The 25,900-nt window shown below is 47.9% G+C and overlaps 1 protein-coding gene and 1 long non-coding RNA gene across 2 annotated transcripts; one reads left to right on the top strand and one right to left on the bottom strand.

Annotated features, from left to right (window-relative positions):
• Positions 1-927: 927 nt before the first annotated feature.
• PLAT (plasminogen activator, tissue type) lies at positions 928-24,803 on the top strand. Its single transcript, XM_049631495.1, has 14 exons — positions 928-1,065; positions 12,105-12,202; positions 13,056-13,098; positions 14,863-15,000; positions 15,580-15,690; positions 16,051-16,225; positions 16,888-16,979; positions 18,453-18,627; positions 19,165-19,250; positions 20,851-21,046; positions 21,158-21,294; positions 21,460-21,600; positions 22,693-22,859; positions 24,429-24,803. Exons 2-14 carry the CDS (start codon positions 12,131-12,133, stop codon positions 24,585-24,587), a joined length of 1,692 nt encoding a protein of 563 aa, XP_049487452.1. The 5' UTR covers positions 928-1,065; positions 12,105-12,130; the 3' UTR covers positions 24,588-24,803.
• LOC125923305 (uncharacterized) lies at positions 17,608-19,746 on the bottom strand. Its single transcript, XR_007457987.1, has 3 exons — positions 19,293-19,746; positions 19,010-19,111; positions 17,608-18,085 (listed from the first exon to the last, which is right to left on the bottom strand). It is a non-coding gene; the product is annotated as an uncharacterized LOC125923305 (long non-coding RNA).
• Positions 24,804-25,900: the final 1,097 nt, after the last annotated feature.

The raw sequence follows: 25,900 nt of genomic DNA, 5'->3' as shown, positions 1-25,900 counted from the left end.
TGGGATAGCTCAGCGTAATTGCAAACCCTGACTGAGGTCACATCCCTCATTACTGGTACAACTGATTCAAGCCTAAGCGTTTCCCTTACACCTGCTGCTTTTCTTTATCAGTCATCTGCAGGTGTTAACAAGTCAAACAGGCTGTCTGTTTCCAGGAGCATTCACATTTAAGAGCAAACTCCAGAACATGGGAAAGCTTCCCTTCGTTTAAGAGATGGATGGCTAGTGATAGAATTTCAAGGCAAGGCTGTGCAGAAAAAGCGTTTAGACAGAGCATTGGCTCAGGCCCACCCCACCCCCCACCCCCTGCCTTTATTCCACAGCCCCACTCAGGGAATGCTGGAGCTGAAAAGACCTCAGCCATATCTTTGCAGAGAAGAGAAATGAGTGGCAGGACAGGTACCTGACGCATATTCCAGGCTGGGAATTACTTTCCACTGTAGAGGAGCCCTGCCCGCCTTTGTTTACTGCCCTGCTTTCCCCAAGTGCTCCAATTTTGGCACTTCTGTGCCTGGAGGCAACTGGTCCACCTGTCCAGTCCTTCCAATGTCTTGTGTCCAGAGGGGCAGAGTCATTGCTGGACATTCCTGAAGAACCAGTCAGCCTCGGCAGTGTATATTTTCTAAGAATAGCAAACTCCTCTTTCCATGATAGGTTTGCAGCCAGCCGACCCCGAGGGTCTCTTTTAGGTCATAGACTAGGGCTTTAAAGGAAGATGATCGTCAAGGTTCTGTTCAACTCCCAAATTCCTGTGATTCGGTGACATCAGGATTGTGAATAATCAGGCTGGCCCGAAGCCAGGCTGGGCTGTGCTGTTTCCATCATAAACTTCCTCCCCCTCTTTATAAAAACAGGCCCGCCCCGTTTGGCTCCCTCGTGGCCCTGTCCACTGGGCATCCTGCTGCTGCAGAGAAACCCGCCCACCCAGGGCCACCGACCCCACCCCCTGCCTTGAAATTTAAAGGAGGCCGGAGCTGTGCAGGGAGATTGGAGCTGAGGTCCTGCAGGAGCCCAGGGCTGAAGAGAAAGCCTCTCCCAGGGAGGGAAGGAAGACAAGCAGTGACGGTAGGTCGAATTCTGTGACTCTCTGTCTGCCCATCTCCTCTTCTCTCTCTTAAAAGTCTTTCTGGCAAGCCGAGCCACTAGAGGAATACCTTAATGAGGGACTGACTTTGTAATGCAGGCAAAAAGAGGATTAGTTAGAATCAGTGCCCAAACAGAGCCTTCGTTCTGTATCTGCATTTCATTGGGATAGGCTGAAGCTGTTTTGAAGGGCGAGGTGGTCAGGAAAGAGAGAATAGGAGGGATTATGTCTTGGAGAAGAAATCTCTGTTTGCAGAGTAAAGGGGAAAGTGAAAAGAATTGTAGAGAAATGTTCTGAATAGACAATGGGAGCACCTCATGACTAACGGGCAAGAAATGTGAATGAACTGAGCTGCCTCTGGGATTTGGGGCTATCTGAGCCTGGAGGGTCCCTGGCCATGTCGGGCTGCCCTCCCTCCTCCCCGCCCCTGCACCCAACAGAGCCCATCAAGAACTTTAAGGAACAGGGGCTAGGGATGCAGGATGGTCAACTTGCCTCCGAGCATGATTAATTAGTTGGGAAGTGCTGGGAAAGAGAAGGACGCATCAGAGAAAGGCCTCTGATCTCCCCCCACGACCCCTCCCCATCTCCACTGGTCAGTTTGTCCTCTGGCGTTTTGCCCAGTGTGCAAGTGTGAGGTCCTCTTTAAGGATTCTCAATTACGGGGGGGGGGGGGGGTAACATCAATGGCTTTTCTTTCAAGAGCATTCTGCAGGAAGCATATCAAAGCTTTCTAGATTTTCATTGTTATTATCTTTATTTTCTTAACCTCACTGGGAGGGAGGACAGGAGGGAGCCAGGAAAGCAGAATAATATGCTGAGCTCCCAGGTAACTAGTGACAAACTCAAATGCAAAGAACTGTGGTACCAATGATTGAGCTGAGGCAGTGACCAAGCTGGAATAATAATGGTGGTCTCCTGCAGTGGGTTGACGACAGAAAATAATTGTGTGTGTGTCTCTGTGTGTGTGTGTTTGCAATTCCATGAAGATATTCTGCAAATACAACTATTATGGGGAGTCCCCTCAAAAGTAACTTCCTAGCAATTCTTGCCTGTGGGGGCAGGAGGACTCATCCTGGGATCTCAACACTGACTTGTCCGGAATCAATATATGACAGTCAGCGTGAGTGCTTCCTGTAAGCACAGAGCCAGACTCGAGGCACCAGCAGGGATTTGTAAATATTGAAACAGAAATAGCTCCATTGCACCCATCAATTTATTCTACCTAGAATATTCTCAGAGACACCAGACTCAAAGCTCTGGATCTCATCAAGAGCAAAAGTAGCTCCCCACTGCCCAATAGCTCAGTCTCTGTCCAGACTCCCTAAGACCAACTCAGTGTATTTTGTGATGCCTCTTATCAGATACTCCTGGTATCTGTGCTACTCCTCAGTGGCTTCACCGGAACAGCTCCTGCAGCCAGGGAGTAGCTGAGGGACAGCAGTGTTGCTGTTTTTTGTCCTCATTGAGGATGGGCTCTGGGACTTGGCTTTTATTTCCTTGGGTCCTAACATGTTGAGCAGACTATGCTCAGTACCTTTCCAACTATTGCAGCCAACATCCCAGCCACACCTAGTGACCATACCGATCTAAGTCTTTTGTAAATGAGTGGCTGGGACCACAGAACATTTGGGGAAACTTACTTTCCAAGGGAGGCCTATTACTAAATCTGCAAGCAACAGCTTTTCTGGTTATGGGGTTTTATAGCAACTGAAGGGGCCCTCTGGCTAAGATCTAGCTTCAGGACTTCCAAAGCTTCTAGTATGTATGCAGGTTATTTTCTATCATACAGATGAGGGGGCAACATGGTTCATAGCAATGGTAGTGAATTTCCCTCTAGTCAAAATACAAAGTCCATACACTTCTCAGAGATACTGAGTATCTGGTGGTGAGGAAAAATTGGGGTTTTGGGTTGAAATGTTCAATTTCACTTGATTATCTGGCATTGTGCACCTGCAGCCTCAGAGTAATATTTTTATTCTCTGTGAGTGAATTGCAGCACTGCTCTGGTAAGATGGTTAGGATGGACAACGGGTGACCAGAATATTCCATTCATTCCTTCCTTGGGTCATTAGCTTTGCATGGAGAACAATTCTGTCTGTAGTTTCAGGCTATGAACCTTGGGCAGGTTCTGGTACTTATCATGATTACCCAGAAGATGCTAACTAGATGGTCTTTCTCTAAAGCTAATGCAACGGAGTGTCCTTAGCAGCTGCCTAGCACTATCTGTGCAAACAACCATGACCCAGAGGGCGACTCTTGGCTAGCACACCCAGCTGAGTTGCAAAGGACGGTTTGGCTATTTGGTGCTCCAGACGCATGCATCAGTGCCTTGGAGAGGTCGGTTGGGGATTGATCTATAAGATCTGATTCCAACTTGAGCCTCTGAAGTAACCACTTCAAGGTCAGGCTGAACCCAGATACTGGGATACCTTTGTATTCAAAGCCTTTTCTGTTTATTATATGGTCCCAAATATTCCATTAATTTACAACTAGACATTAGGGAATTGAAACTGAACATGCCCCAAAGGCTCTTATGTCCTTGGAACTCTTGGGCTTTCCAAACCACACTTCCCCCTAGGGATGCCCTTGAAGGCAGAGGCTGGGGTTTGTGAATCAACTTCCTTTACCCAATGGAAGGTATTTGTGCTGAAGAGTAAGCAACTCTGGCTGTTTGCTGCTGTTATCCTGGACCCCGCACAGTGTTGTCATCTTGGGGATATGCTGTGTCAGGAACGCCCCTTGATTTTGTTCAACAAACAGCTTCTATAGTATCAATTCCAGGAGCCTACCTTGACCAGCCCCCTACCTCAATGAGAGTGAACTAGATCTCCTTCCTCCACATTCCAACAAGACCCTTTCTTCCTCTGCATTTCCACCTTCTATCCCTACATCCCTGCTTATCACAGTGCTGATCACACTGTACTGTGATTACCTAATTACTTGTCTGTCCCGTTCCTAAACTATGAGCTTCTGAAGATACAGTATATATGTCTTTATACCATGGAGCCTGTGTCTGGTACATGGTTGGTGCTCAAGAAATGTATGATGGTAAATACATACAGTTGGTAAATCTCCACCTGTGAATTCAAGGAGGAAATGAGACTGAGCTGGGGCTTGAGGGAGAGATGGGTGGGTGGGGGATCTGACAGATGGCATTTGAGGATGACACTCAAAGAGGTTCTCAAGTCCCTTTGTTAGAGATCTTTGCATGAACAGTTTGATGTCAGCTGAATGTTTTGCAGGTTGGGGACAGGACGTAGGGAAACTAAACCTAGTAGCCTACCATGAATAATCTAAAAGAGAAAGACTACTGGTCAACTAGATCTTTTGTCACATTCATAGAAAAGAGAAACTGGTTTTATTTTGCCTTCTTGTAGCAAGAGCTGGTGTCTGCCACCTGGGATGCAGAGAAAAAGGGAAGGTTTTGTTTTGTTTTGTTTTCCTTTTTCTGGGAAGCTCCAGTTTCCTTATTTTTATCACATAATGTCTCTGGTTTTTGAACATTTCATGTGGTCGGCATCAGACAGCCCTTATCAGGAGCAACAGCCCAGATCTTCCAGCTGTCTTGGGCACCAGTTCCTGCTTCCTCTGAGAGTCCACAGCAGCCCTGGCTTGTGTGGTGTAAATAGGTCTGGGAAAGGCAAATTAAAAAACAGATTAAAAATAGCATAAGAGATACCACCTCATATCCAGGAAATAAGGGCTCCCGTTAATACTGTTCTGTGCACACGTACATGAAAGGTGTGAACTTTTCTTTCAGTCGTAATGAATCTAGTTGCAGCTTATCACAAGATGCCCACATGATCCAGGGAACAGGATTTCGGTATTAATGCTTGACCACACTGGGAACCCCACAGAGGGTGGCATCTTTTCTGCCTTGGTAGTTTTCAGTTGTTTTTCCAGGAAGAAGTTGTAGACTTTGGTGCTCCCATTGTTGAAGGACACTTGTGACAGTAAGCATAGCTGACTTTACTGCCCACTGGCCATTTAGAGGGCCTCTGTCTGCTTCTTCTCTAATTGCTGTAACAATTCAGCAAGGCGGGAACGATTCGCCCATTAGAAAATCCAGGAAACCACACACAACCTGTAAGTGGTAGTAGGAATTTGAAGTCAAGACTCCAGTCTTGCAGGGCGCCTGGGTGGCTCAGTCGGTTCAGTGTCCAACTTTGGCTCAGGTCATGATCTCACGGTCCGTGAGTTCGAGCCCCGTGTAGGGCTCTGTGCTGACAGCTCAGAGCCTGGAGCCTGTTTCAGATTCTGTGTCTCCCTCTCTCTGACCCTTCCCCGTTCATGCTCTGTCTCTCTCTGTCTCAAAAATAAATAAACGTTAAAAAAAAAAAAAAAAGACTCCAGTCTTGCTCCAGTAAATGCTATGCTCCTTGCATTTACATGCTACCCTTCTCATATATCAACTCTGAGCACATTAAAAACATTACAGTCCAGGGGCTCCTGGGTGGCTCGGTCCATTGAGCGTCCGAGTTTGGCTCAGGCCATGATCTCACAGTTTGTGAGTTCAAACCCCGCATCGGGCTCACCGCTGTCAGTGCAGAACCCGTTTTGGATCCTCTGTACCCCCTTCTCTCTACCCCTTCCCCGCTCACTCTTACACACAGTCTCTCTCTCTTCCTCTCAAAAATAAATAAACTTTTTTTTTTTAAGGTTTAAAAAACATTACAGTCCAGCATCAGGACACAGTAAGGAGTGGTGGAAAGCATGTCGAGTTTGAGTCCTGACACCACTTGTCACAAAGTGTCTCACCTTAGGGCCAAGGCTTTTGTACCTTTTTTATTAATTTTTAAACATTATTATTTATTTTTGAGAGAGAGAGACAGTGCAAGCAGGGGAGGGGCCGAGAGAGATGGGGACAGAGGATCCCAGGCAGGCTCTGCACTGACAGCGGTGAGCCCGACGCGGGGCTCTAACCCACAAACCGAGAGATCATGACCTGAGCCGAAGTTGTATGCTCAACTAACTGAGCCACCCCGGTGCCCCAGCCCTTGTACCTTTTTGAAGTTAAATTCTCTCGCCTGTAAAAACAAGACAATAATATTGCCTTAAATGATTCAATGGTTATAAAAGGGTTGTAAAGTTTGTAAACCCTATGCCTGGCAAGTGGGAGATACTCGAGTGCCTGTGGAGCAAGTGGCATGAATCCACATGCAGTTCTCAAAAATATACTAGAACATCCCTTTCAGGTGAGCCCAGTGAAATGTGGACAAACTCAGTAATGATACAGTGAAAGCTTCCGATCATTTTTCTCATTCATGTGTGTTGAATTCTGGAGGTAAACTGAAGAATTATCAAGGTATTGTATATTTAATTGCCTTGCAGTGATGATGGCTTTAGGGAGTGGAAGGGATACGAGGAATTACCTTCGTGCTTAAAATGAGACACTGTTTTAGATTAACATCAGATTGTTTAGATTCAGTCTTCGAGGTTAACATTTTATTGCACTGACTAATGGAGTCAGCTTTTGCCAGCAGAACCTTGTTTTTTCTTCACAAGATTATAAGTTTATTAGGGAAGGGTTTCTTGTATTTTTATGGTAAAAGGAGGCAGGATGGACTTCTGTTTTCCAAGACCCACATCCAACACGTCCTCATTCCTTCCAAATATCTAGAATTGCCTGGCAAAGCATGGGACACGGAGCAGATGACAGTGCTCAGTGTAGATTTTTCTGAGTTGCCAGGTTAACTTAGACCCAGGTCATATGCCTATATTTTGAAGATGCCTTGGAAAGAATGCTGCTCTTGAGTGACTAGTGAGATGGGTGAGAGATAGGAGAGGATTCTATTCTATCACCTCATTGGAATGGATCAAGGTGATAAGAAACAAACCCTTCCTCTCTTGTCCCCCAGTTGTAAAAGAGCTCTATTCAAGAAGAGGGAAAAACTTGGACACACAGAAAATGAAGAATTGAAAAGTTAAGAATTGTTTACATGTTGTCAGTTTTTGAAAATGGCTTTTATTCTGAGAGCAGGGCCTTTGTGAAAAGCAGGACCTGTATACGCGGGACCAGGGTTACCAGGCTACTGGCCCCCAGTTCTGTGCTCCCTCTGGAACTTGCAAAGGTGAGCTTTTGTGGGGGCCCCACCACCTTTCCTGTGTCCGGGTCCTCCCGCCATCGCACCCCCTCTCTTGCCCTGACCCTACAGACGTGCCTTTGCTGTTCCAAGGAGTTCTTCCTTGGACTACTTTTTTTTCTAATTTTTTGGCATCCATTCTGGGCCATGATGGTTGGGGGGTGGAGAGAGGGTGTTATTTGTTTTAAAGCCATGAGTCATTTTAGAGTATTGGTATTCTTGGAGACTGACTCTCACTTACTAAGGTTTCCAGAGAGAAGCTTTGCAAAGCAATAATAACCCAGGAATCTCCTCTACCAAAGATTAAGGTAGCAAACCTTGCACACAGTGTAAAATTTGATCATAGTATCAACTTACTTTTGTCTTTCCCTTGCAATTTCCATCTTCTGTCTAGCTTGCTCATATTTCTGCCTTTTTCTTGCAAGAGTAGCAACTACAAGTCCCCCAGTTCTATACCTGCTGGAGCAATTGCATTGTTTGCTCCTAGAACCCCAGAACTTGATTGACTGTATTTATGCAGCTCTTTTATTGCCGGTCACCTCCAAGCATGTGGTTGTGTTTAAATAAAATACTTATACTCATTTATAAGTGTGTTAGTTTACACCCATTACGTCATTTGTTCTCACAACAGTGAAGACCACAGAGTGTTAGCCCTGGAGGAAAGCTCCAGAGTCCAGACCACTTGGATTTGCATCCCAGGGAGCAGATTTTATGTCTCAAAATATAGATGCTTTTGCGAAGGGCAGCGTATCAATTTTTATTCAGTCACTCTAACCTTCTGTGAATGAGGATAGCGGTTCCTTTCTGGAGGACAGATTTTTCAGAGGGAGCATGGAGAAGGTAGGACAGTGGAGGAGAGTGCAAAGGGAAATGCAAAGGCACTGAGGACAACAGGTCACCCTCAGGAATGACCCCCAGGCCCTTCCTCTGGCTGGGTGCCTATCAGTCAGCACTCTGCCATGTTACCACTGCAGAAATGAACACTTGAGTTTCTGGCTGGCAGGATCATTGATTTCTCAGCTACAATGGCACACTTCCTTGGCTCTAGGAGAGTAACCCCCTCCCTGGTTACCAGTCCACTGTTCCCATTTTTCCCCTGGAACAGTCATCATTCACTGTTGTTCAGAAGGGCCAGTGAACAGAGTTAACTCTGTTGCTGTAGCCGGCAGGACCAACACAGCTTTGAGGCAGGGAGGTCAGAGATGCTCTAGGAGCAGATGAGGCTGCCGCACACAGATGTGCAGGCTGAGTCCCACACAAGGGTGCCCATCCATACATCCTTGAAATGCAGTCCATGCTTTATTTGCCAGGCCATGGGTCCTGTTTTTTTGTGTGCTTGTTTTTTAATTTGCACAGATTCTTTGTCAACTTGCCAAGCTCCATGTCTATTGAAGTCCATCCACCAGAGAGGGTGCCTTTTGCAAATCTGCCAAAATCAACTTTGTATGCTAGGGTGGACCTGCTGGGGCTGGGTCCTTAGGACCCCGGGGACCACAGGACTTATGGCCATTCTACCATTACTCTCATACAGTGATGCTTTCAGGGATTCAGGGATTCCAGTCCAACCAAAGTGAGACATCCTAGTGGTTTGTCTTTTTTCTTTTTCCTTCTCCTTCCTTCCTTTCTTCCATCCCTTTCTCCCTCTACCCTCCCTCCCTCCTTCCTTCCTTCCTTCCTTCTTTCCCCTTCCTTCCTTGCTTTTTTAGTTTTCTGACTCTGGGAAACTTAAATATAGCAAAAGGAAGAGAACACAGAAAAAAAAATGACAAGTCTTTGTATTTATAAAATGAACCCCAAAGGACTTCTTACCCTTACACCTCGCATCTGACTCCCACATGGTGCTTCTGCCTTTGGTGGCAGCCTGTGGTTCATGTTGCTGAAGTCTGCCCTGGCAGAGGCCCCATACACCCAGAGTCTGAGCCCCTGTTTCTGGTATTCACTTGGTTCTTTGTCCAGGCACTGCCCCCAGATCGCTACAGCCACCTCTTTAATGAAGGCAAAACAAGGACACATTTTTTCCTCCTCTCCTCTTTCTCCCTTGTCTTTGGACTACACTGCTGGTCTGCTTGCAGGATGACTCACTTCTTTGTCATCCTCTTACCCCGTTCAGCCTGTCCAGCTGCTCTCATTGCCTCTGTGCAGCGAGATGGAGCTGTTGCCTTGTTGGAGACTGTCACTGGGTCAGCTCAAGGCCCGGCAAGGCCCAAAAAAGTGGAGGACAGATAGAACAGAGATGGTCTCGAACTCTCCCAGGAACGGAAGACAAAAGTAGACCCCTTTGCCCCTTATGCCCCTTAGTCGCCAAAGGGTTTTAACATGATGCAGCTGTGGGAGCCGCCACTCCAGCCCTAAGTCATGCTGTGCCTCCCTGATCTGGTCGCCCTCTCCCATTTGTCCAGGGAATGCAAATGTGTTAATATTCCATTTCTCACTTCGCAACTTTCTGACATCTAGAATGGTGTTCCATTTAGGAGTACCCAGAGTTTGCGGTTGTTGTTGTTGTTAGGCCCCTGCCCTGCGTTCTTGAAGTAAAATGGTATCCCTGTATCCCAGTGGGCATCCAACCCCCTGGGCTTAGGCTAATGAGTTTATTCAAAGGGCTGGTTGGTTTGACATGCAACGCTAAGAAGGGTTAAGTTCTTTGTTGATTGGTGACTCGTTTACTAATTCATTCATTGTTTCATTCAGCATTTCTTCATAAAGTCCCAAGAGCTTAGAGGTCCCCCTAACCTCAAGGCCTGGCCCAGATAATAAAGGATGGGACAATCTATACACTACAAGAATCAGGACTAACATCAGGAAGAAAGAGGGGGGATCCATGTAAGAAGATCCATTTTAACTTTTTTTTTAATGTTTATTTATTTTTGAGACAGGGAGAGACAGCATGAATGGGGGGAGGGTCAGAGAGAGAGGGAGACACAGAATCTGAAGCAGGCTCCAGGCTCTGAGCTGTCAGCAGAGAGCCTGACGCGGGGCTCGAGCTCACGGACCGCGAGATCATGACCTGAGTCGAAGTCGGATGCTTAACAGACTGAGCCACCCAGGCGCCCCAAGAAGATCCATTGTAAAAGGTTATAAAGAAATGGGATGAAATGAAGAAGGGAAATTTAAGAGGGGTTTTGGGCCATTTTAAGAAAGGGGAAAGGTAAGGAAACCTGAGAAGGAAAGTCCGGAGCAGATTCCTGCGGTCAGAAGATTATACTGAGTGTTCTTGTTTCTGATGGCCTCAACTCCCTAACTGCTCTCTTCAGAAACTTTGGGAAACCTGTGAGCAGTAGAGAGCTTCCTCCTCAGAGTGAGAAAGCCGTCCCCCTCCTCCAAGAGCACACCCTACCCTGCCCTACCCTGCCCTACCCTGCCCTACCCTGCCCTACCCTGCCCAGGAGGGGGGCCTTGCTTGACACACCAGATTAGAACAAAGGCCCAGATCCTGCCTTCTTTTGGCTTCCTTCCCAGTGGGGGAGGGGCTGGGGAAGGGCCGTGCTGGTTGGCAGACGCCCTCTGAGCCTGGGTGTGGGAATCTCGTTGACCAGCCCCCACTGCCCTCTCACTCCCTCTCCCGCCTCTGCCTGTCCCCGGCAACCCCAGAAGAAGCAGTGAGGCAGAAAGAGTCCTCCCACCACCCCACTCTCTTTCTTTGTCATCCTTGCTCTGAAGGGGGCCTGTGGCCAGTGAGGGGAAGAGCACTTCCAACAGGGAAGCTTTTTGCAAAGAAACAAAGAAGGAGCCAGAGCCAGCCCAGGATGAAATTTCTGGAAGCCCCTGATCTGACAGGGCCCTGAGGACCCTGGGGATGGGGAGGAGGGGTGGGACCAAAAGTTGTTGTGACTGAAGGGAAATGAGTCAAGGGAAGAAATGCCCTGATTTAATTCTTGTGGACAAAGGAGCGAGTGGGTCTGCCAGACCACAAAATAACACCCCGACCAACTAACCTACTTTAAGCTGCTGAGGGCAAGATCACTGGGGAACAGCACATGGAAACTGGGAATTTTGGGTCCAGGAAGATCTGAGTCTAATAACCAAAAAGCAGATGCTTCTGTTCCTTTCTGCCAACCTACACTTTGCCGGCCCGTCTGTAAAATCCGAGGGAGCTGTGGGGAGGGTGCGAGCTGGTGCAGGGGAGCATTTCCTGTGCTGGACCAGGAGGCATGCCAGTTAAGAACCCAGGTAATCTGAGGTAGTCTGGCTCTGTAACGTGCCCGCAATAGAATCCCTACGGTGTCCTCCAAGAAAGTCAGAGAGGGGACATTTCTGTGGTTCCATCTCCCAGGGCAGGAATTCACTTCTAGGAAAATCAAGCCAGGGCATGGGGTACCCAGGCTGCCAAGAAGTGCCAGGGATGGCCTACGCTATTCAGCCCACAGACATCCCTGGGCAACATGATCTTCTAGCAACCCATGTCCATTGATGGACTAATGGATAAACAAGATGTGGTCTATACACACAATGGAATTTTCTTCAGCTTTAAAAAGGGAGGAGAATCTGACACATGGCCACCACATGGATGAACCTTGAGAACATTATGCTAATGAAATAAGCCAGTCACAAACGGACGTGTGTTGTAGGATTCTACTTATGTGAGGAAACTTGAGAGTTGTCATATTCATAAAGACAGAGAGTACAATGGTGGTTGCCAGGGGAGTGGGGAGTTAGTGGGTCGTGGGTGTAGAGATTCAGTTTGGGAAGATGATAAAGTTCTGCAGATGGGTGGTGGTGATGAATGTGCTTAATGCCACTGAACTATACACATATATCAATGGTTAAGATGGTAAATATGCACAATTAAAGGAATCTTCCAGATATTTGTGGCATTTCCCTCTGTGGGAGCGGATGCTGGAGGGGAGACGCCATGATAAAGTCATGGGTTCTTGAGTTTTATCATATTCCTTCATCTCTCAATCACACGATTGAGCTTTTTTCCCTTCTTCTTCCAGAATTTAAGGGACGCTCCAAAGGAACGATGAATAACCTGAGGAAAGAGCTGGTGTTCACCCTGCTGTTTTGTGGGGCAGCCCTCACCTTGCCCAGCCAGGTGGGTGTGCGGGTCAGGTCTGTGCCCTCCTCCACGGGCCTATGGACTCTCAAGGCCCTCGGGAGCCCAGGGTGGGCTAACGTCAGAGTGGAGAGGCAGAGGTCAGCATTCGCAGAGTATAGTGCACATACTCCTCTCTGTGCGGGATGCTTGGGATTCAGGGTTCCGGGGGGCAGAACTCTAGGCAGTTCTGCTGACCTCAGTAAACAGTTCTTAATTCTACCCCACTGTCTCTGACTGCCTTCTTTGGAGCTGTTTTTAAAGAATGTGCTTGAATTAATCCATAAAGTATTTGGGAAAGATAGTGCCTACACAGTGAGCCGTGGAAGCTGGGAAGCCACCAGTGCCACTAGCCATCTAACTGGGATGGGAGCTGTCCTGTAGACATGCTCTCTAAAAATGCCCAGCAAACAAGAGCACCATCATGGAAGGCCCAGCGAGATTTTAGAGGAGAGAGAGTTGGGGATGGCTACATGGAGGGAATCAGCGTGTGTATGTGTGTGTATGTGGGTGTGTGTGTGACTACAATTCCACTCGCCCCTTGTGGCTATTTAAATTCAGAATTAAATAAAATTTAAAAATCCAGTTCAGGCTATGGTATTGGACAGCACAGATATTAAAGATTTTCATCATTCAGAAAGTTATTCTGGCGGCACTGGTCTAGAAGGGGAGGAAGAATTAGAAAAGAAGGCGAGAAGTGGACATTGCACCTGGGGCCAGTTACCTGAGGGGGGGCTCCTGGGGCAGGTAGCATCTGATTGGCAGGTGCGCCAGTGGTCTCTGGATCAACCACCATTGTTCTTAAGATACCCAATATGTGCTGATCCTTCCTCCACCTCTGGTGGCTTTGCAGGAAATCCACCCACGATTCAGAAGAGGAGCCAGATCTTACAGAGGTAAGATGACGCTGAGGTCAGTGGAGGGGGTCAGTGGAGGCGGGAGGCAGAGTCAGGACTTAGGAGCTCCAGGCGCTCTGTCAGGGAATTTATCTGCCACCACACCCAGCTTACTTGAGCTGTGTGAAGGTGAGATTTCGCAGGGTGATTCTGCAAAGGCACCTGTGTCCCCCCTGCCCATCACTCAGCCATCCACCCAGTTAGCCGAGGCCAGGTTTGAGAGGCCAGAGCAGGTGGCCCTCAGGGAGTCACAGAGCTGGTGGGAACCTGCCAGCTCAGTGGCCCGAAACCCTGTGACACAGGTGAGAAACCCGAGCTGGAGATGGAGCGGTGACCTGCCTAAGGTCACCCCATGGCCAGCTGCAGCTGTGCTGGTCCTCCAGGGTCTTTTTCCTGGGCTGCAATCCCCTTCCCTCCTGAGTCCATGTGGCATCTTTGTCAACTGCCATCTCTGTGCTTCCATTTCTTCTGTCTGGTAAAAATGGGGTAACTAAGCTGGGTGGTCTCACAGGAGGTCCACAGCTGTGGAAAGACTCTCTCTATAAGACCGAGTCTAGAGTCGACTCTAGAAACCTGAGGAACATCCCCATGAGCATTAGGTAGGATTCCAAAAATAAAATATGCCAGCAGCCGGATTGTCTTGACTCTTGTTGGAAGAACTCTGGGCCCAGCTTCAAGTCTGAAGCCACCAACTTGGGGCCTTCATCTCTGTCCTTCATGACCTACTTCCTTCGGGTCTGGGAGGCTTTGCAACACCTCTTTTGAAGTGGAAGTTTCCTCACAGTGAGTCATGGTAGTAACTCTTAATGCCTTTGCTGTTGGATAAGCATTTCTGACAAGGGTGTCCTGACCCCAGGGGACCCTCCAAAGAAACAACAGAAAAATTATGTACAATGAGTGCTTGTCATGTCTTTAATTAATGAAAAGTTAAAGATTTGTGAAGTTGGCTTTCTGGTTTGCGAACAGAGACAAAGGGTGAGAATATCAATGCGAGCACTTAGACTATATTCATTTATACAAAAAATACTGGCAGGAGTAGCACATTTCCCACACAGACTAAAATGTGGATTTTCTTTCTCTTGGGCTAGCAATGCATCATTTCAGTGTGGTAATACTCATGTGGATCAAAAACTCTGGCAGGCAATTTATACGTATACATGTGCATATTTTAGATGAATTAATATGAAAAATTAGAGTCTTACTTTGTAAATGTATTTTGATCGATAAATTCTTCCAAGATGAAGGCCCATCAGAAGAAAAGTAATTAAAGTGGTCTTTGGTGACAAATTCTTAGGTATCTGCTATCTTCCGGCCGAGGGCAAAAAAGGCATGAAGGATGGGTTGTATTAAAAGTGAGTGAGGTTCATATGTGGAATTTAAGAAACAAAACAGATGAACACAGAGGAAGGGAAGGAAAAATAAGATAAAAAGAGAGAGGGAGGCAAACCAGAAGAGGCTCTTAAAAGACAGAGGACAAACTGAGGGCTGCTGGAGGGGAGGGGAGTGGGGGATGGGCTAAATGGGTGATGGGGATTAAGGAGGGCACCTGTTGGGTTGATCACTGAGTGTGTTATGTAAGAGATGAATCACCGGGTTCTACTCCTGAAACCAATACTACACTGTACGTTAACCAGCTTGAATTTAAATTTAAAACAAAACAAAACAAAACAAAAAAACTGAGGGATTTTCTCAGTGGAACCAGGGGCGGGATGTCAGTGTTTGGTGAGTTGTGCCCTCAAGAGGCCAGCCTGTCTTTCGTTACAGTGACCTGCAGGGATGAAAAAACACAGATGCTGTACCTGCAGAATGAGTCGTGGCTGCGTCCCGTACTCAGAAGCAACCGGCTGGAATACTGCTGGTGCAACAGTGGTCGCTCGCTGTGCCACTCGGTGCCCGTCAGAAGTACGTATAGGGGCCCCTGGGTGGCTCAGTCAGCTAGCCTCTGACTCTCGATCCTGACTCCGTCATGATCTTACAGTTTCTGGGTTCGAGGGCTGACAGTGCAGAGCCTGCTTGGGATCCTCACTCTCCCTCTCTCCTCTGCTGCTCTTCCACTCCCACACACACACTCTTTCCCTCTCTCAAAATAAATAAATAAACTTTAAAAGTATATTTTTTTTAAATGTACGTATGGACTGCCAGTGGAAGCTTCGAGCTTTGGGTCCAGTTTCCTGGGCCCAAACCCTGTATTTCATGTCCCTGGCTTGTCCAGACCTCCTTTTGCCTTGGGCAAATGTGAATGTGCTGAGCAAACAAGCAAGCCTGGGGCCTGGGGCTCTGCCTTCACTCACCCGGCCTCAGCTTCCTTGTCTGTCAAATGGGGAGAAAGTAGTACCTACTTCATGGGGCGCAGTGAGGATTAAATGAGTTATTTTTGTAAACTGCCTAGAACAGTGTCTGGCAGGTAGAGCGCACTCTTAAAATTTTAACTCCTTTATCCTTGGAACTGCTTTGAAGTAATTCCTTGTTTGTACTTGGCAGGTTGCAGCGAACCGAGGTGCTTCAATGGGGGGACGTGCCGGCAGGCTCTATATTTCTCAGATTTTGTCTGCGAGTGTCCTGAAGGGTTTTCAGGGAAACGCTGTGAAATAGGTGAGTGGTGGGTAGGTGGTGCGAGAGAGGGACAGAATCCCAAATCTTCCCAGGAAGGGGAGGAAGAGTGTGGTGACGGGGGCGGGGTGGGGACAGGGAAGGTCGTCCAAGGGTCGGTTAGGCAATCAAAGCGCTGGGCCCAGTGGGTGCCGTCTTGGGTGCTGGGCTGGAGTCTGGCTCTGCCGCCAGTCAGCTGGGTGAACTGGCCGCCCCGTTTACCTCCTTTGCTCCGGTAGCTTCCGCAGCCAGCCCGCCACACTGGCTTGGGGGTGATGCCAGAGCAGGTGTGAAACCCCTTTGGAAATCTAAAGGAAAGAGGGGGACTCACATGTGAGATGTCACCTGTCCTGTTTTGATCAGATGCCAGTGCCACATGCTACAAGGACCAGGGTATCACCTACAGGGGCACGTGGAGCACAGCGGAAAGCGGGGCCGAGTGTATCAACTGGAACAGCAGCGTACTGGCCCTGAAGCCCTACAACGGACGCAGGCCAAACGCCATCATGCTAGGCCTTGGGAACCACAATTACTGCAGGTGAGAGGGCCGTCCTCCCTACCGGGTGGGCTTTCCTCTGGTGAGGAGCTACTAGAGTCGGGGAAAAGGCCTAGTTCAGATCAGCCATGGTTCCCCAGAGACAGAGAACCAATACATTAGATACACATACAGGAATTTATTATAAGGAATTGGCTCACCCAATTGTGGGGGGTGGCAAGTCTCACATCTGTAGGCAGGCCAGCGAGCTGGGCGCTCAGACAGGCTTTGACAGCACAGTCTTGAGGCAGAATTTCTTCTCAGCTTTTGCTCATAAGGCCTCCCGCAGATTGGATGAGGCTGCCCACAGATGGAGGATGATCTCTACTCAGAGTCGACTGCAGCTGTTAACCGTAGCGATCTCTTCACCACAGCACCTAGGTTCATGTTTGATTAAATAACTGGGCATTATAGCCAAGGTAACACATAAAACTAACCGTCACAGGCCACCCCTTGTCAACATGGCTCCTGGGCCTCCTTCAACCATACTTACTCTCCACATGAAGACAATGACCAGGTCATACTTCCACCTAACACGATACAACTGCCCTGTGTACGACCAGAAATGCACTAACCTTTTCCCCAGAAGAGGATGCAAAGGCCTTGGGTCTGAGAGGGAGACTTCCCTTTTCACCTCCTCTGGCCTTCCCTGGCTGCTTTTTCAGGAACCCAGACAGAGACTCAAGGCCCTGGTGCTACGTCTTCAAGGCAGGGCAGTACAGCACTGAGTTCTGCAGCACGCCAGCCTGCCCCAAGGGTAAGCGCAGCCTCCCCGCCTTCCCTGGTGGTGTCTGGGGAAGAAGAGTCTCAAAAGACAGATCTGATAGTGTTTCTACAACTGAGGAGACGGAGGAGTGGGCTAGTGGTTGACCATTTTGTTCGCAGAGGGAAGAAAGTCAGGAGACTCAGATCTTCACTCAGGCCTGGCTTCTAACTAGCTGTTTGACCTTGAGCTGGTCTCTTTACCCACCCCCGCCACCCCCCCACCCCCGACCCTCAGGTTCCTCGTTTACAGAGGAGAAGGTGGGCCGCATGGGTGGTTTCCAGTCCTCTTGAGGATGAACAGAGATTCTCCCTTTTGTGATTGATGGGCTTAATTCTCAATCTCTGTCTCTCTCTTTAAAAATGTTTAATAAGAGAAAATTTCCCAAATTTAAAAACCCTAAGTTACAAAAAAGCACCCTGAGTTCTGTGGTGCTTTCACAAACAATGATGTCACAATAGTATGAAAAAGAAGTTTTAAAGTTCTAACCACTCATATACGATAATAATGTACATTCTGTCTACAGGTAGGTCTGACATACCTGTCTGTGAATTTGAGGGCTCTTTACACTAATTCCTTTTTTTTTTTAATTTTTTAAAATCTTTATTTATTTTTGAGACAGAGAGATACAGCGTGTGAGCAGGGAAGGAGCAGAGAGAGAGACACACACACACAGAATCTGAAGCAGGCTCCAGGCCCTGAGCTGTCAGCACAGAGCCTGACATGGGGCTCGAACTCATGAACTGTGAGATCATGACCTGAGCCGAAGTCGGACACTCAACCGACTGAGCCACCCAGGCACCTCCTCTTTACACTAATTCTAAAGCATCCTCCCCACTCCCAGGATTGGTAAAATTGGGACTCACTGGTCTAGGTGGCCCTTTAATTATACTGTTTATAGTGGTACACTTTGCCAGTTTCAAATTGGGAGAAAGGAGGGTAAAATGGGGGCAAATAGGTGAAAATAGGCAGCATTCCTGGGTCCATGTCCTCTCTCCTGCTCGAGCCCAACAAATCCTTCAGATCACTGGCAGACAAAATCTGGGAAGTTAGGGGCTGCGGACATGTCCGTCCATTGAAGATCCTTGGTTCGCCACAACCTGTCAAGTACAAACCAGGAAACCCCCTGTTACTTTCAAAGCAGCTCCAGCAATAATCACCTATAATTGAACACAGCATCCCTGTCTGCTGAATGCGAATCCACCCTCAGCATCACTCGACACAGCAATCTAGGAAGCCACATCCAATCATGAAAGTTGGCCCAGCAGACAGAAGCCACTTCGCATCCCTCCGTAAAAGGGTTGGAAGAATGAGGAAAGAGGGGAGTTGGGATGCTATCACGTCCTTCTTATGGCGAGCCTGGCTGCCTACAGCCTCTCGGGCCAGCGGCTCCGGCTGCAAACCCTGATATGCCTGCTGTAGCATTTAATTGGCTATGTGTCAATGTGAGACTTTCTTTTGTTCCAGAAAAAAACGGGGACTGCTACTTTGGAAAAGGGTTAGCATACCGTGGCACCTACAGCCTCACCACGTCTGGTGCCTCCTGCCTCCAGTGGAGTTCCAGGGCCCTGATAGGCAAGGTCTACACAGCGTGGAAGAACAACGCCCAGGCACTGGGCCTGGGCAAACACAACTACTGCCGGTACGTAGCACAGGGGCCATGGGTTCCTATCTGGGCAGGGGGCAGGAGTGGGCGGTGGGATGAGAGATTTCATGCCTAAAGTTGTATGAAAGACTCAGTGGGTGGGAAGGAACCATGGACATTATCTGGCCGCACGTATTCATTTGCTGGAATAACACCTGTTATGAAGAGTGAAGTTCACCAGTGTTTCAGCCCACATCCCAGGCTAGAGGTGCAATCCCACAGCCACTCTGTCCTCATTGTTCTGTTCCTCTGTGGCACCTTTCTCCCAGTGAGTCATAAGAGTGTTCTCATAGCATTGCTCACGGTACCTTCCAACACACCTGCGAGATGACGATGTTATATTGCTGATAGAAAAACAAAGTTAAGATTGTTTTCCTACCGTGAGATCTCTGATGGAGCCAAGTTCAGAACTCAGGACCCTCCTGCCCAGCTCAGTGTTTTTGCCATCGGTTTACTGAGCCTCCTTCCTCGCTCACGTGGCCTGCGATGGGATTGAAAATGTGATTGAGAACCTTGACCTCTCTCACCATCTAGGAACCCAGATGGAGATGCCAAGCCCTGGTGCCACGTGTTGAAGGACCACAAGTTGACGTGGGAATACTGTGATGTGCCCCAGTGCTGTAAGGGCTGGCCCTTGGCCACATCCCTCTGCCCAGTCTCACCTCCTGGCCATTTCCTCTACCATTCCCCGTGTCTTCACAGCTGTCTGCTTCAGACCCAGATTTTTAGGAGGGCCTTGGTGGGGAAGGGCCTCCCATGACTGGAGCCACGGTAGGATGACAACACTCTGGTCAGGTGCTCACTTCCCACGCACGACCAGGATGGGAGGGGCAGAAAGAAAGAGAAGAACTTGCCAGTTGCTCTTAGCATTTATTAGGCTCTAAACTTCTCTCTCCAGTTGCCTTTATTAATGATTGACCATGAGGTCATAGTGAGCATAGAGGAGGATAGCTCTCATATGTGTGCTCCCCTAGAGAGCAAAGTGCTCTCACTGTGTGCTCCCGACAACGTGGTGACAGGCAGTCCTCCTACGTCCAGCTTACTGATGAGGAAAGCAGCTCAGAAGTCATGTGGCCTGCCCAAGCTCACTGGGCTCTGAGCCACACAGCTGGGGTCTGACACCGCATCCTCGGACCCCACAGCTTGTACTTCTGCTGTGAGCTTTTCCACCTTTCCCACAGAGCCCATTTAACACAGGGGGACTCTGGAGGGGGTTAACACTGGGTTAGTGGAGGGGGTGGAAGACAGAGAAAATTTAAGTTGGCACATTTTGCTAAAAAAAGACACTGAGAATAGATTATTATAAACTTTTTAAAAGTTTATTTATTTATTTTGAAAGAGAGAAAGAGTATAAGTGTGAGAGGAATGGGGACAGAGAGAGAGAGAGAGTTTGGAAGAGCATCTAAGCAGACTCCATGCCGTTAGCGAAGAGCCCAATGCGGGGCTCCGAACTCACAAACCGTGGTATCATGATCTGAGATGAAGTTGGACACTTAACCAACTAAGCGACCCAGGTGCCCCTCTGTGAATAGATTATTATTACTCAGTTCCTGTGAATGCACGTACCTGCCAGAATGTTTCTCAAGGAACGTATTATTTAACTGGGCAAGTAAGACACAAACCACCAATGAACTCACAGCCAAAGTCCTACATGGTAGGTCCTCAGTGGGCAGGATCAGCAAGCTCATTCAGAGCCTGGTGGGCTGGGAGTGTTAAGAAAGCCTCAAGAGGAGTTGGGATTTCACCTAAGCCTTGAAAAGTGGGCAAAGTTAGTAGATGAAAAAGAAATGGGGAACATTGCCCATTGGAGGAAGTTGCACTGCCGTGTTATTTCTGCAGCCAGGCAGCAGGTGCAGGAAAAAGCCAGGAGTAATGAAGCACGGCAGAAAGACCCCCAGTTTGGAGTCTGGCAGGTCTGGGTTCTAATCCAGGTGCCCCTGTGATTTTGGGCAAAAATTTCCCAGACTCTCTGAAGGTCCATGTCATGAGGGTTAAAGGAAGTGTACCTGTGATGGTTGGCATGTACCATGTACTCGACAAATGAAAGCTGTGGTTTTTATTACCATGCAGACTGTCCTCTCACTCTCTGCTAACCTGGAGAAGTGCAGTAAGCCTGTAGAAACTTGGGGTTCCAAGAGAAGAAACCAAGATAGGTGCTCAAGGAACCCCCCGCCAGGGACCACAGGTCTGACGTCCCTTCTCTTTCCTTTCCTCTCCCAGCCACCTGTGGGCTGAGACAGTACAAGCAGCCTCAGTTCCGCATTAAAGGAGGACTCTACGCAGACATCACCTCTCACCCGTGGCAAGCTGCCATCTTTGTCAAGAACAGGAGGTCACCAGGGGAGAGGTTTTTGTGTGGCGGAATACTGATCAGTTCCTGCTGGGTCGTGTCTGCTGCGCACTGCTTGCAGGAGAGGTAGGCACTTCAGAAAAACCCAGTAGGTCTCCCTAGACTCTAAGGCCTTGAACCCAGGCCTGTTAGAAGGAGCCTTACAGTGAGCAGAGCATAAGGCTGTTTCTCCATTAGGTATCCTCCCCACCACCTTAAGGTGGTCCTGGGCAGAACGTACCGAGTGGTCCCTGGAGAGGAGGAGCAGAAATTTGAAGTAGAAAAATACATCATCCATAAGGAATTTGATGACGACACTTACGACAACGATATTGGTAAGATGTCACATTCTCCCCGCTGCGGACGGCACCATACACAGCCACACATGTGCACTCACACCTCTTCCCCCCCCCCACCCTCGCCTCCTCCTTCGTCTTCCTCCCCTCAAGTCAGAAGCAGCCCTTCCCACGCGGCTTATTCCCTTCTTCCTCTTCTCCCAGCACTGCTGAAACTGCAGTCAGACTCGCTACAGTGTGCCCAGGAGAGTGACACTGTCCGCACCGTCTGTCTCCCTGAAGCTGACCTGCGCCTGCCTGACTGGACAGAATGTGAGCTGTCTGGCTACGGCAAGCACGAGGCGTGTAAGTGGAAGGAAGTCTCGGCCCCATCCTGTCTGTCTGCAGGACAGCAGGGCATGCACTTTCTGGTGGAAGAAAAAGCAGTGACATTCTAGCCCTGGTTCAGGCACTGATGTAAATGTAGGCAAGTTCCCTGCGGACCGAGAACCCCTCACCTGCCTTCCCTACTTCGCAGGGTCACTGTGCAGGCCACGAAGGGTCTGAGTAATACAAGTGCTTTGAAGAGCTTCAGACTTCAGGAAGGTTCTGATAAGAAGTGGAGTACAGTGATTAGGGGGTGTGGTTCTTTTTTTTTTTTTTTAACGTTTATTTATTTTTGGGACAGAGAGAGACAGAGCATGAATGGGGGAGGGGCAGAGAGAGAGGGAGACACAGAATCAGAAGCAGGCTCCAGGCTCTGAGCCATCAGCCCAGAGCCCGACGCGGGGCTTGAACTCACGGACCACGAGATCGTGACCTGAGCCGAAGTCGGAGGCCTAACCGACTGAGCCACCCAGGCGCCCCTAGGGGGTGTGGTTCTTGGACTCTCTGGTTGCGTAGTCCGGAGATCAAATCTGAGATCTGCATCTTGTAGCAGTGTGGCCCAGGACGGGGATTTTTGTTTTACACCGTCCCAAGCCCCTGTGTTCTCACCAGTAACATGGGGGTAGACTTAGCTGCCTCCTTAGACGGTGAGAATGAAATGATAGTAGGTGAAGGCAGTGGTTTTCAACTGGGGTGATTTTTCCCCCCCAGCAGACCCCGGCAATGTCTGGAGGCATCTTTGATCGTCACAACTCAGGATGGAGGTTTATACTAGCATTTAGGGAACAGAAGCCCAGGATGCTGCAGACATCTGCAGTGCCCAGGAGAGCCCCCCTCACATTATCTGGCCCCAACGTCACCAGTGCTACTACTGAGAAACCATGGGCTAAACTCTGTAAGATTTCTGGCTTTGTCAGTCAAAACAATCTTGACGATTTTGTAGGCGTCCACCTAATATGTGTGAAAGCTCGAGACAAGTTAGCCATTATTGGAAAATTTGGCTTCCTCCCTCCAAAAGGTTTACAAATACTTTCCCTAAAACCATCGGACATTTTCCCTTCTCTCTTGCAGCTTCTCCTTTCTATTCTGAGCGGTTGAAGGAGGCTCATGTCAGGCTGTACCCAGCCGGCCGCTGCACGTCACAACACTTGTTTAACAGAACCGTGACGAACAATATGCTGTGTGCTGGAGACACACGAAGTGGTGGGAACCAGGCAAACATCCATGATGCCTGCCAGGTAAACACGAGAGTCTCGCCAGAGCCTGAACCCACCCAAGGGTAAAAGTGTCCCTTGGCCAACAGGCTCCGAACCAAGAAACAAGTTACAGCCAGAACCGGGGGATCTCATCTTGAGGAGGCAGTGGAAGTTCGAGATGAGGGCCTCAAAGAATAACACAATCAGAGAAAGATCAAAGTTACCCAAAGTTATGAAATCTAAACTGCAGGAAATTTCCCCAATGTCTCTACCGGAAACTCCACCTGGTTCAGGGTTTCCTGTAGGCCCAGGCAATTGATTGACTATTGAAGTGATGGATAAAGCAACACAAATTAAGCAGTTCTTTTTTTTTTTAATGTTTATTTAATTTTGAGAGAGACAGAGCACAAGCAGGGGAGGGATGGAGAAAGAGGGAGACACAGAATCTGAAGCAGGCTCCAGGCTCTGAGTTGTCAGCACAGAACCCGGCACAGGGGTCAAACTCATGAACCACGAGATCGTGACCTGAGCCGAAGTCGGGTTGGATGCTTAACTGACTCAGCCACCCAGGCGCCCCAAATAAAGCAAATCTTGACTTCTGGGGGTGCTGGAGAACTGGGGTCTGCCACGTAGAAGGGGGAGGAGGGGCTGTAGCTTACTAGGAAGGGGGACATGGATGATTTGTGAGAAATAAGTTTTAAAAACTCTTATTCAGCCCTAATATGAGGTTTTTAGCCTGGGAAAGCAAACTATTTCAGGTTGTCTGTGTTGGCATCCTTATCAGAGTTAGTACTTCTCTTTTGTGATAATGAGGGACTGGGTATGGGACACAGACCAACCTGTGGCATTAGGACCTAAATATAACCAAGGCACAGTTATTGATGAGACATTTTCAAACCTACAGTGTGTCAGGCTCTCCATCGAGGGCCTGGGGGTTGGAGGGGAAACAAAAAGAAGGAAGCAGGGCTCTTGCATCAAAGACTTTGTGGGCTTTGTTCTTATAAGGTAATCATATCAGCCTCTGCCCTCAGTTCCTTGACAACCTTTGTCTCTTTCTGAATGATTTCTTCAGAAACCTCAGCTGTACCCCTGGCTCAACAGTCATAAAAAGTTGTATGCAAAGTGAAAATATGATCTGCAAGCTTCAACTTAAAAACAAAAACAAGAAATTATTTTGGTTCAATAAGACGGTAACAGCCAATTACCCAGAGTCTTACAAAATGTCATATGTCGTTCTCAGAGTTCTTCATGCTCTCTCCCAATTAATTCCTATAATAACCTCATATGGTAGCTAGCATGAAGTCTATTTTACAGAATATTGAATATTGAATACAGAATAAGAATATTGAAGCACAGTGAGTCTAAGCCCACATAGCTAGTAAGTGGGAGAGTTAAAACCAGGGTTGTGGCCTGAAATGTCTGAGCAATTATCTCAATTCTACTTTGCAATGTAGAACCTAATCCCCTACAGGATCAAGATCTTTGAGATAACAATTTCCCTCTCTGAGCTAAGTACTTTGAAGAATATGATATTAGCACTACAATATTAACCCTAACTTCCCCCTAAAGAGTCTGTGTGTTGTGCAAACTGACCTGTTCTCTCTTTTGCAGGGTGACTCAGGTGGCCCCTTGGTGTGTATGAAGGACAACCACATGACTCTAGTTGGCATCATCAGCTGGGGCCTTGGCTGTGGGCAGAAAGATGTTCCAGGTGTATATACCAAGATTACTAATTACCTAGACTGGATTCAAGACAATATGCGACCATGACCAAGGACTCCCAGTTCCCTGACATCATGGGAGGAAGCCCCAGCTTCCTCCACTTCAGAAGACACACCAAGGCGGGGTGCTTCTTCACAGAGATGAGCCATAACACAGTACAAGTGGGTGGCGGGTGGGGGGAACCGATAGGAGAGGGGAGAGGATAGGTTTTCACAGGTACTTCCCATTTTAGAAGTTTCCAGGGGCTAAGATTGGATTTCAGACTGGATTCTGTCAGCTGAGAAGACAGATAAAAGCCAACCCCTCCTGGAATATGACCATCTAGGGCAGAAGAGAGGTAGACCAAAAGCCCCACCTCCTGATCTGTCAACATGTGAAGTGCTGGAAATGGGACCACAAAGATGAAAGCATGTCTCAGTAGTAAAAAAACAAAAACAAAAACAAAAAACAACCCATCATCTAGATCCTTCAGGAAGGAAGGATTGCTTTAGAAATGGAATGTCTATTTATACCCACAAGGAAGCCCAACATGGGCCTGCTAATACGGGATGGGCTGGCTGGCCAGATCATGTCCTCAACATCTTTTAAATCCAGTGTTTGGCTTTTCCCTTTCTCCACTCTACAGCTCTTGGAAGGAAATCCTTTTGTGGATAGTGTAAATCTTTTTTCTGTATAAACTTTATAATAAAACAGGAGACTTGTATCATTTTAATACCTGACAAACTAGGCTTTAGTATATTTATATCAATCCATTTTCATTTTTACTTTGTTGCCACACCCCTGTATTATACTGTGCTGAGATAATAAATTCAGATATATTTTTCACATATTTTCCCAAATCAGAGTGGAGTAATATTGTTACGTTGGCAGTATCTCACGGCTTATTTATTCTTGTCATTCATGGTCACATCTTTAAAATCATTTCAAATATTTCCTTTCATTCATCTGACATATACAGAATACTTTATAATGTACTAGTGATGGGCTCTTGGAATGGTGGTGGGGTCCGGAGCTGATGGCCAAGAAAGAAATCTTGAGACATCTTGGATGCAAAAAGGTGATTCTTAAAGCACAGACACAGGACCCCATGGGCAGGAAGAGCTGCTCTGGGACCCTGAGGAGAGACTGATTACCTACTTGGGAGTTGGGGGAGGTAAAGTCAAGGGGAAGTTTCCAAAGGGATTTTCATATGCTAAAGAAGACTCCCAGGCTACTGGAGGCCTAGCTATTGTCAAGCTAAGATTGTTTTTCCCTCTAGCAAAGCATTTAGACAGTAGGGGGTTCCTGAAGAAATGTTCTAGTCTGCCTGCCTCAAGTATTTGTCAATGGGCTGCAGGTTATAAGGAAATTTAATTTATCTA

The sequence above is a fragment of the Panthera uncia genome, chromosome B1 (assembly GCF_023721935.1).
Source record: "Panthera uncia isolate 11264 chromosome B1, Puncia_PCG_1.0, whole genome shotgun sequence".
In the NCBI taxonomy this organism is placed as follows: domain Eukaryota; kingdom Metazoa; phylum Chordata; class Mammalia; order Carnivora; family Felidae; genus Panthera; species Panthera uncia.
Note: the sequence above shows the minus strand (reverse complement) of the source record. Positions and strands in the feature narration are given on the sequence as shown.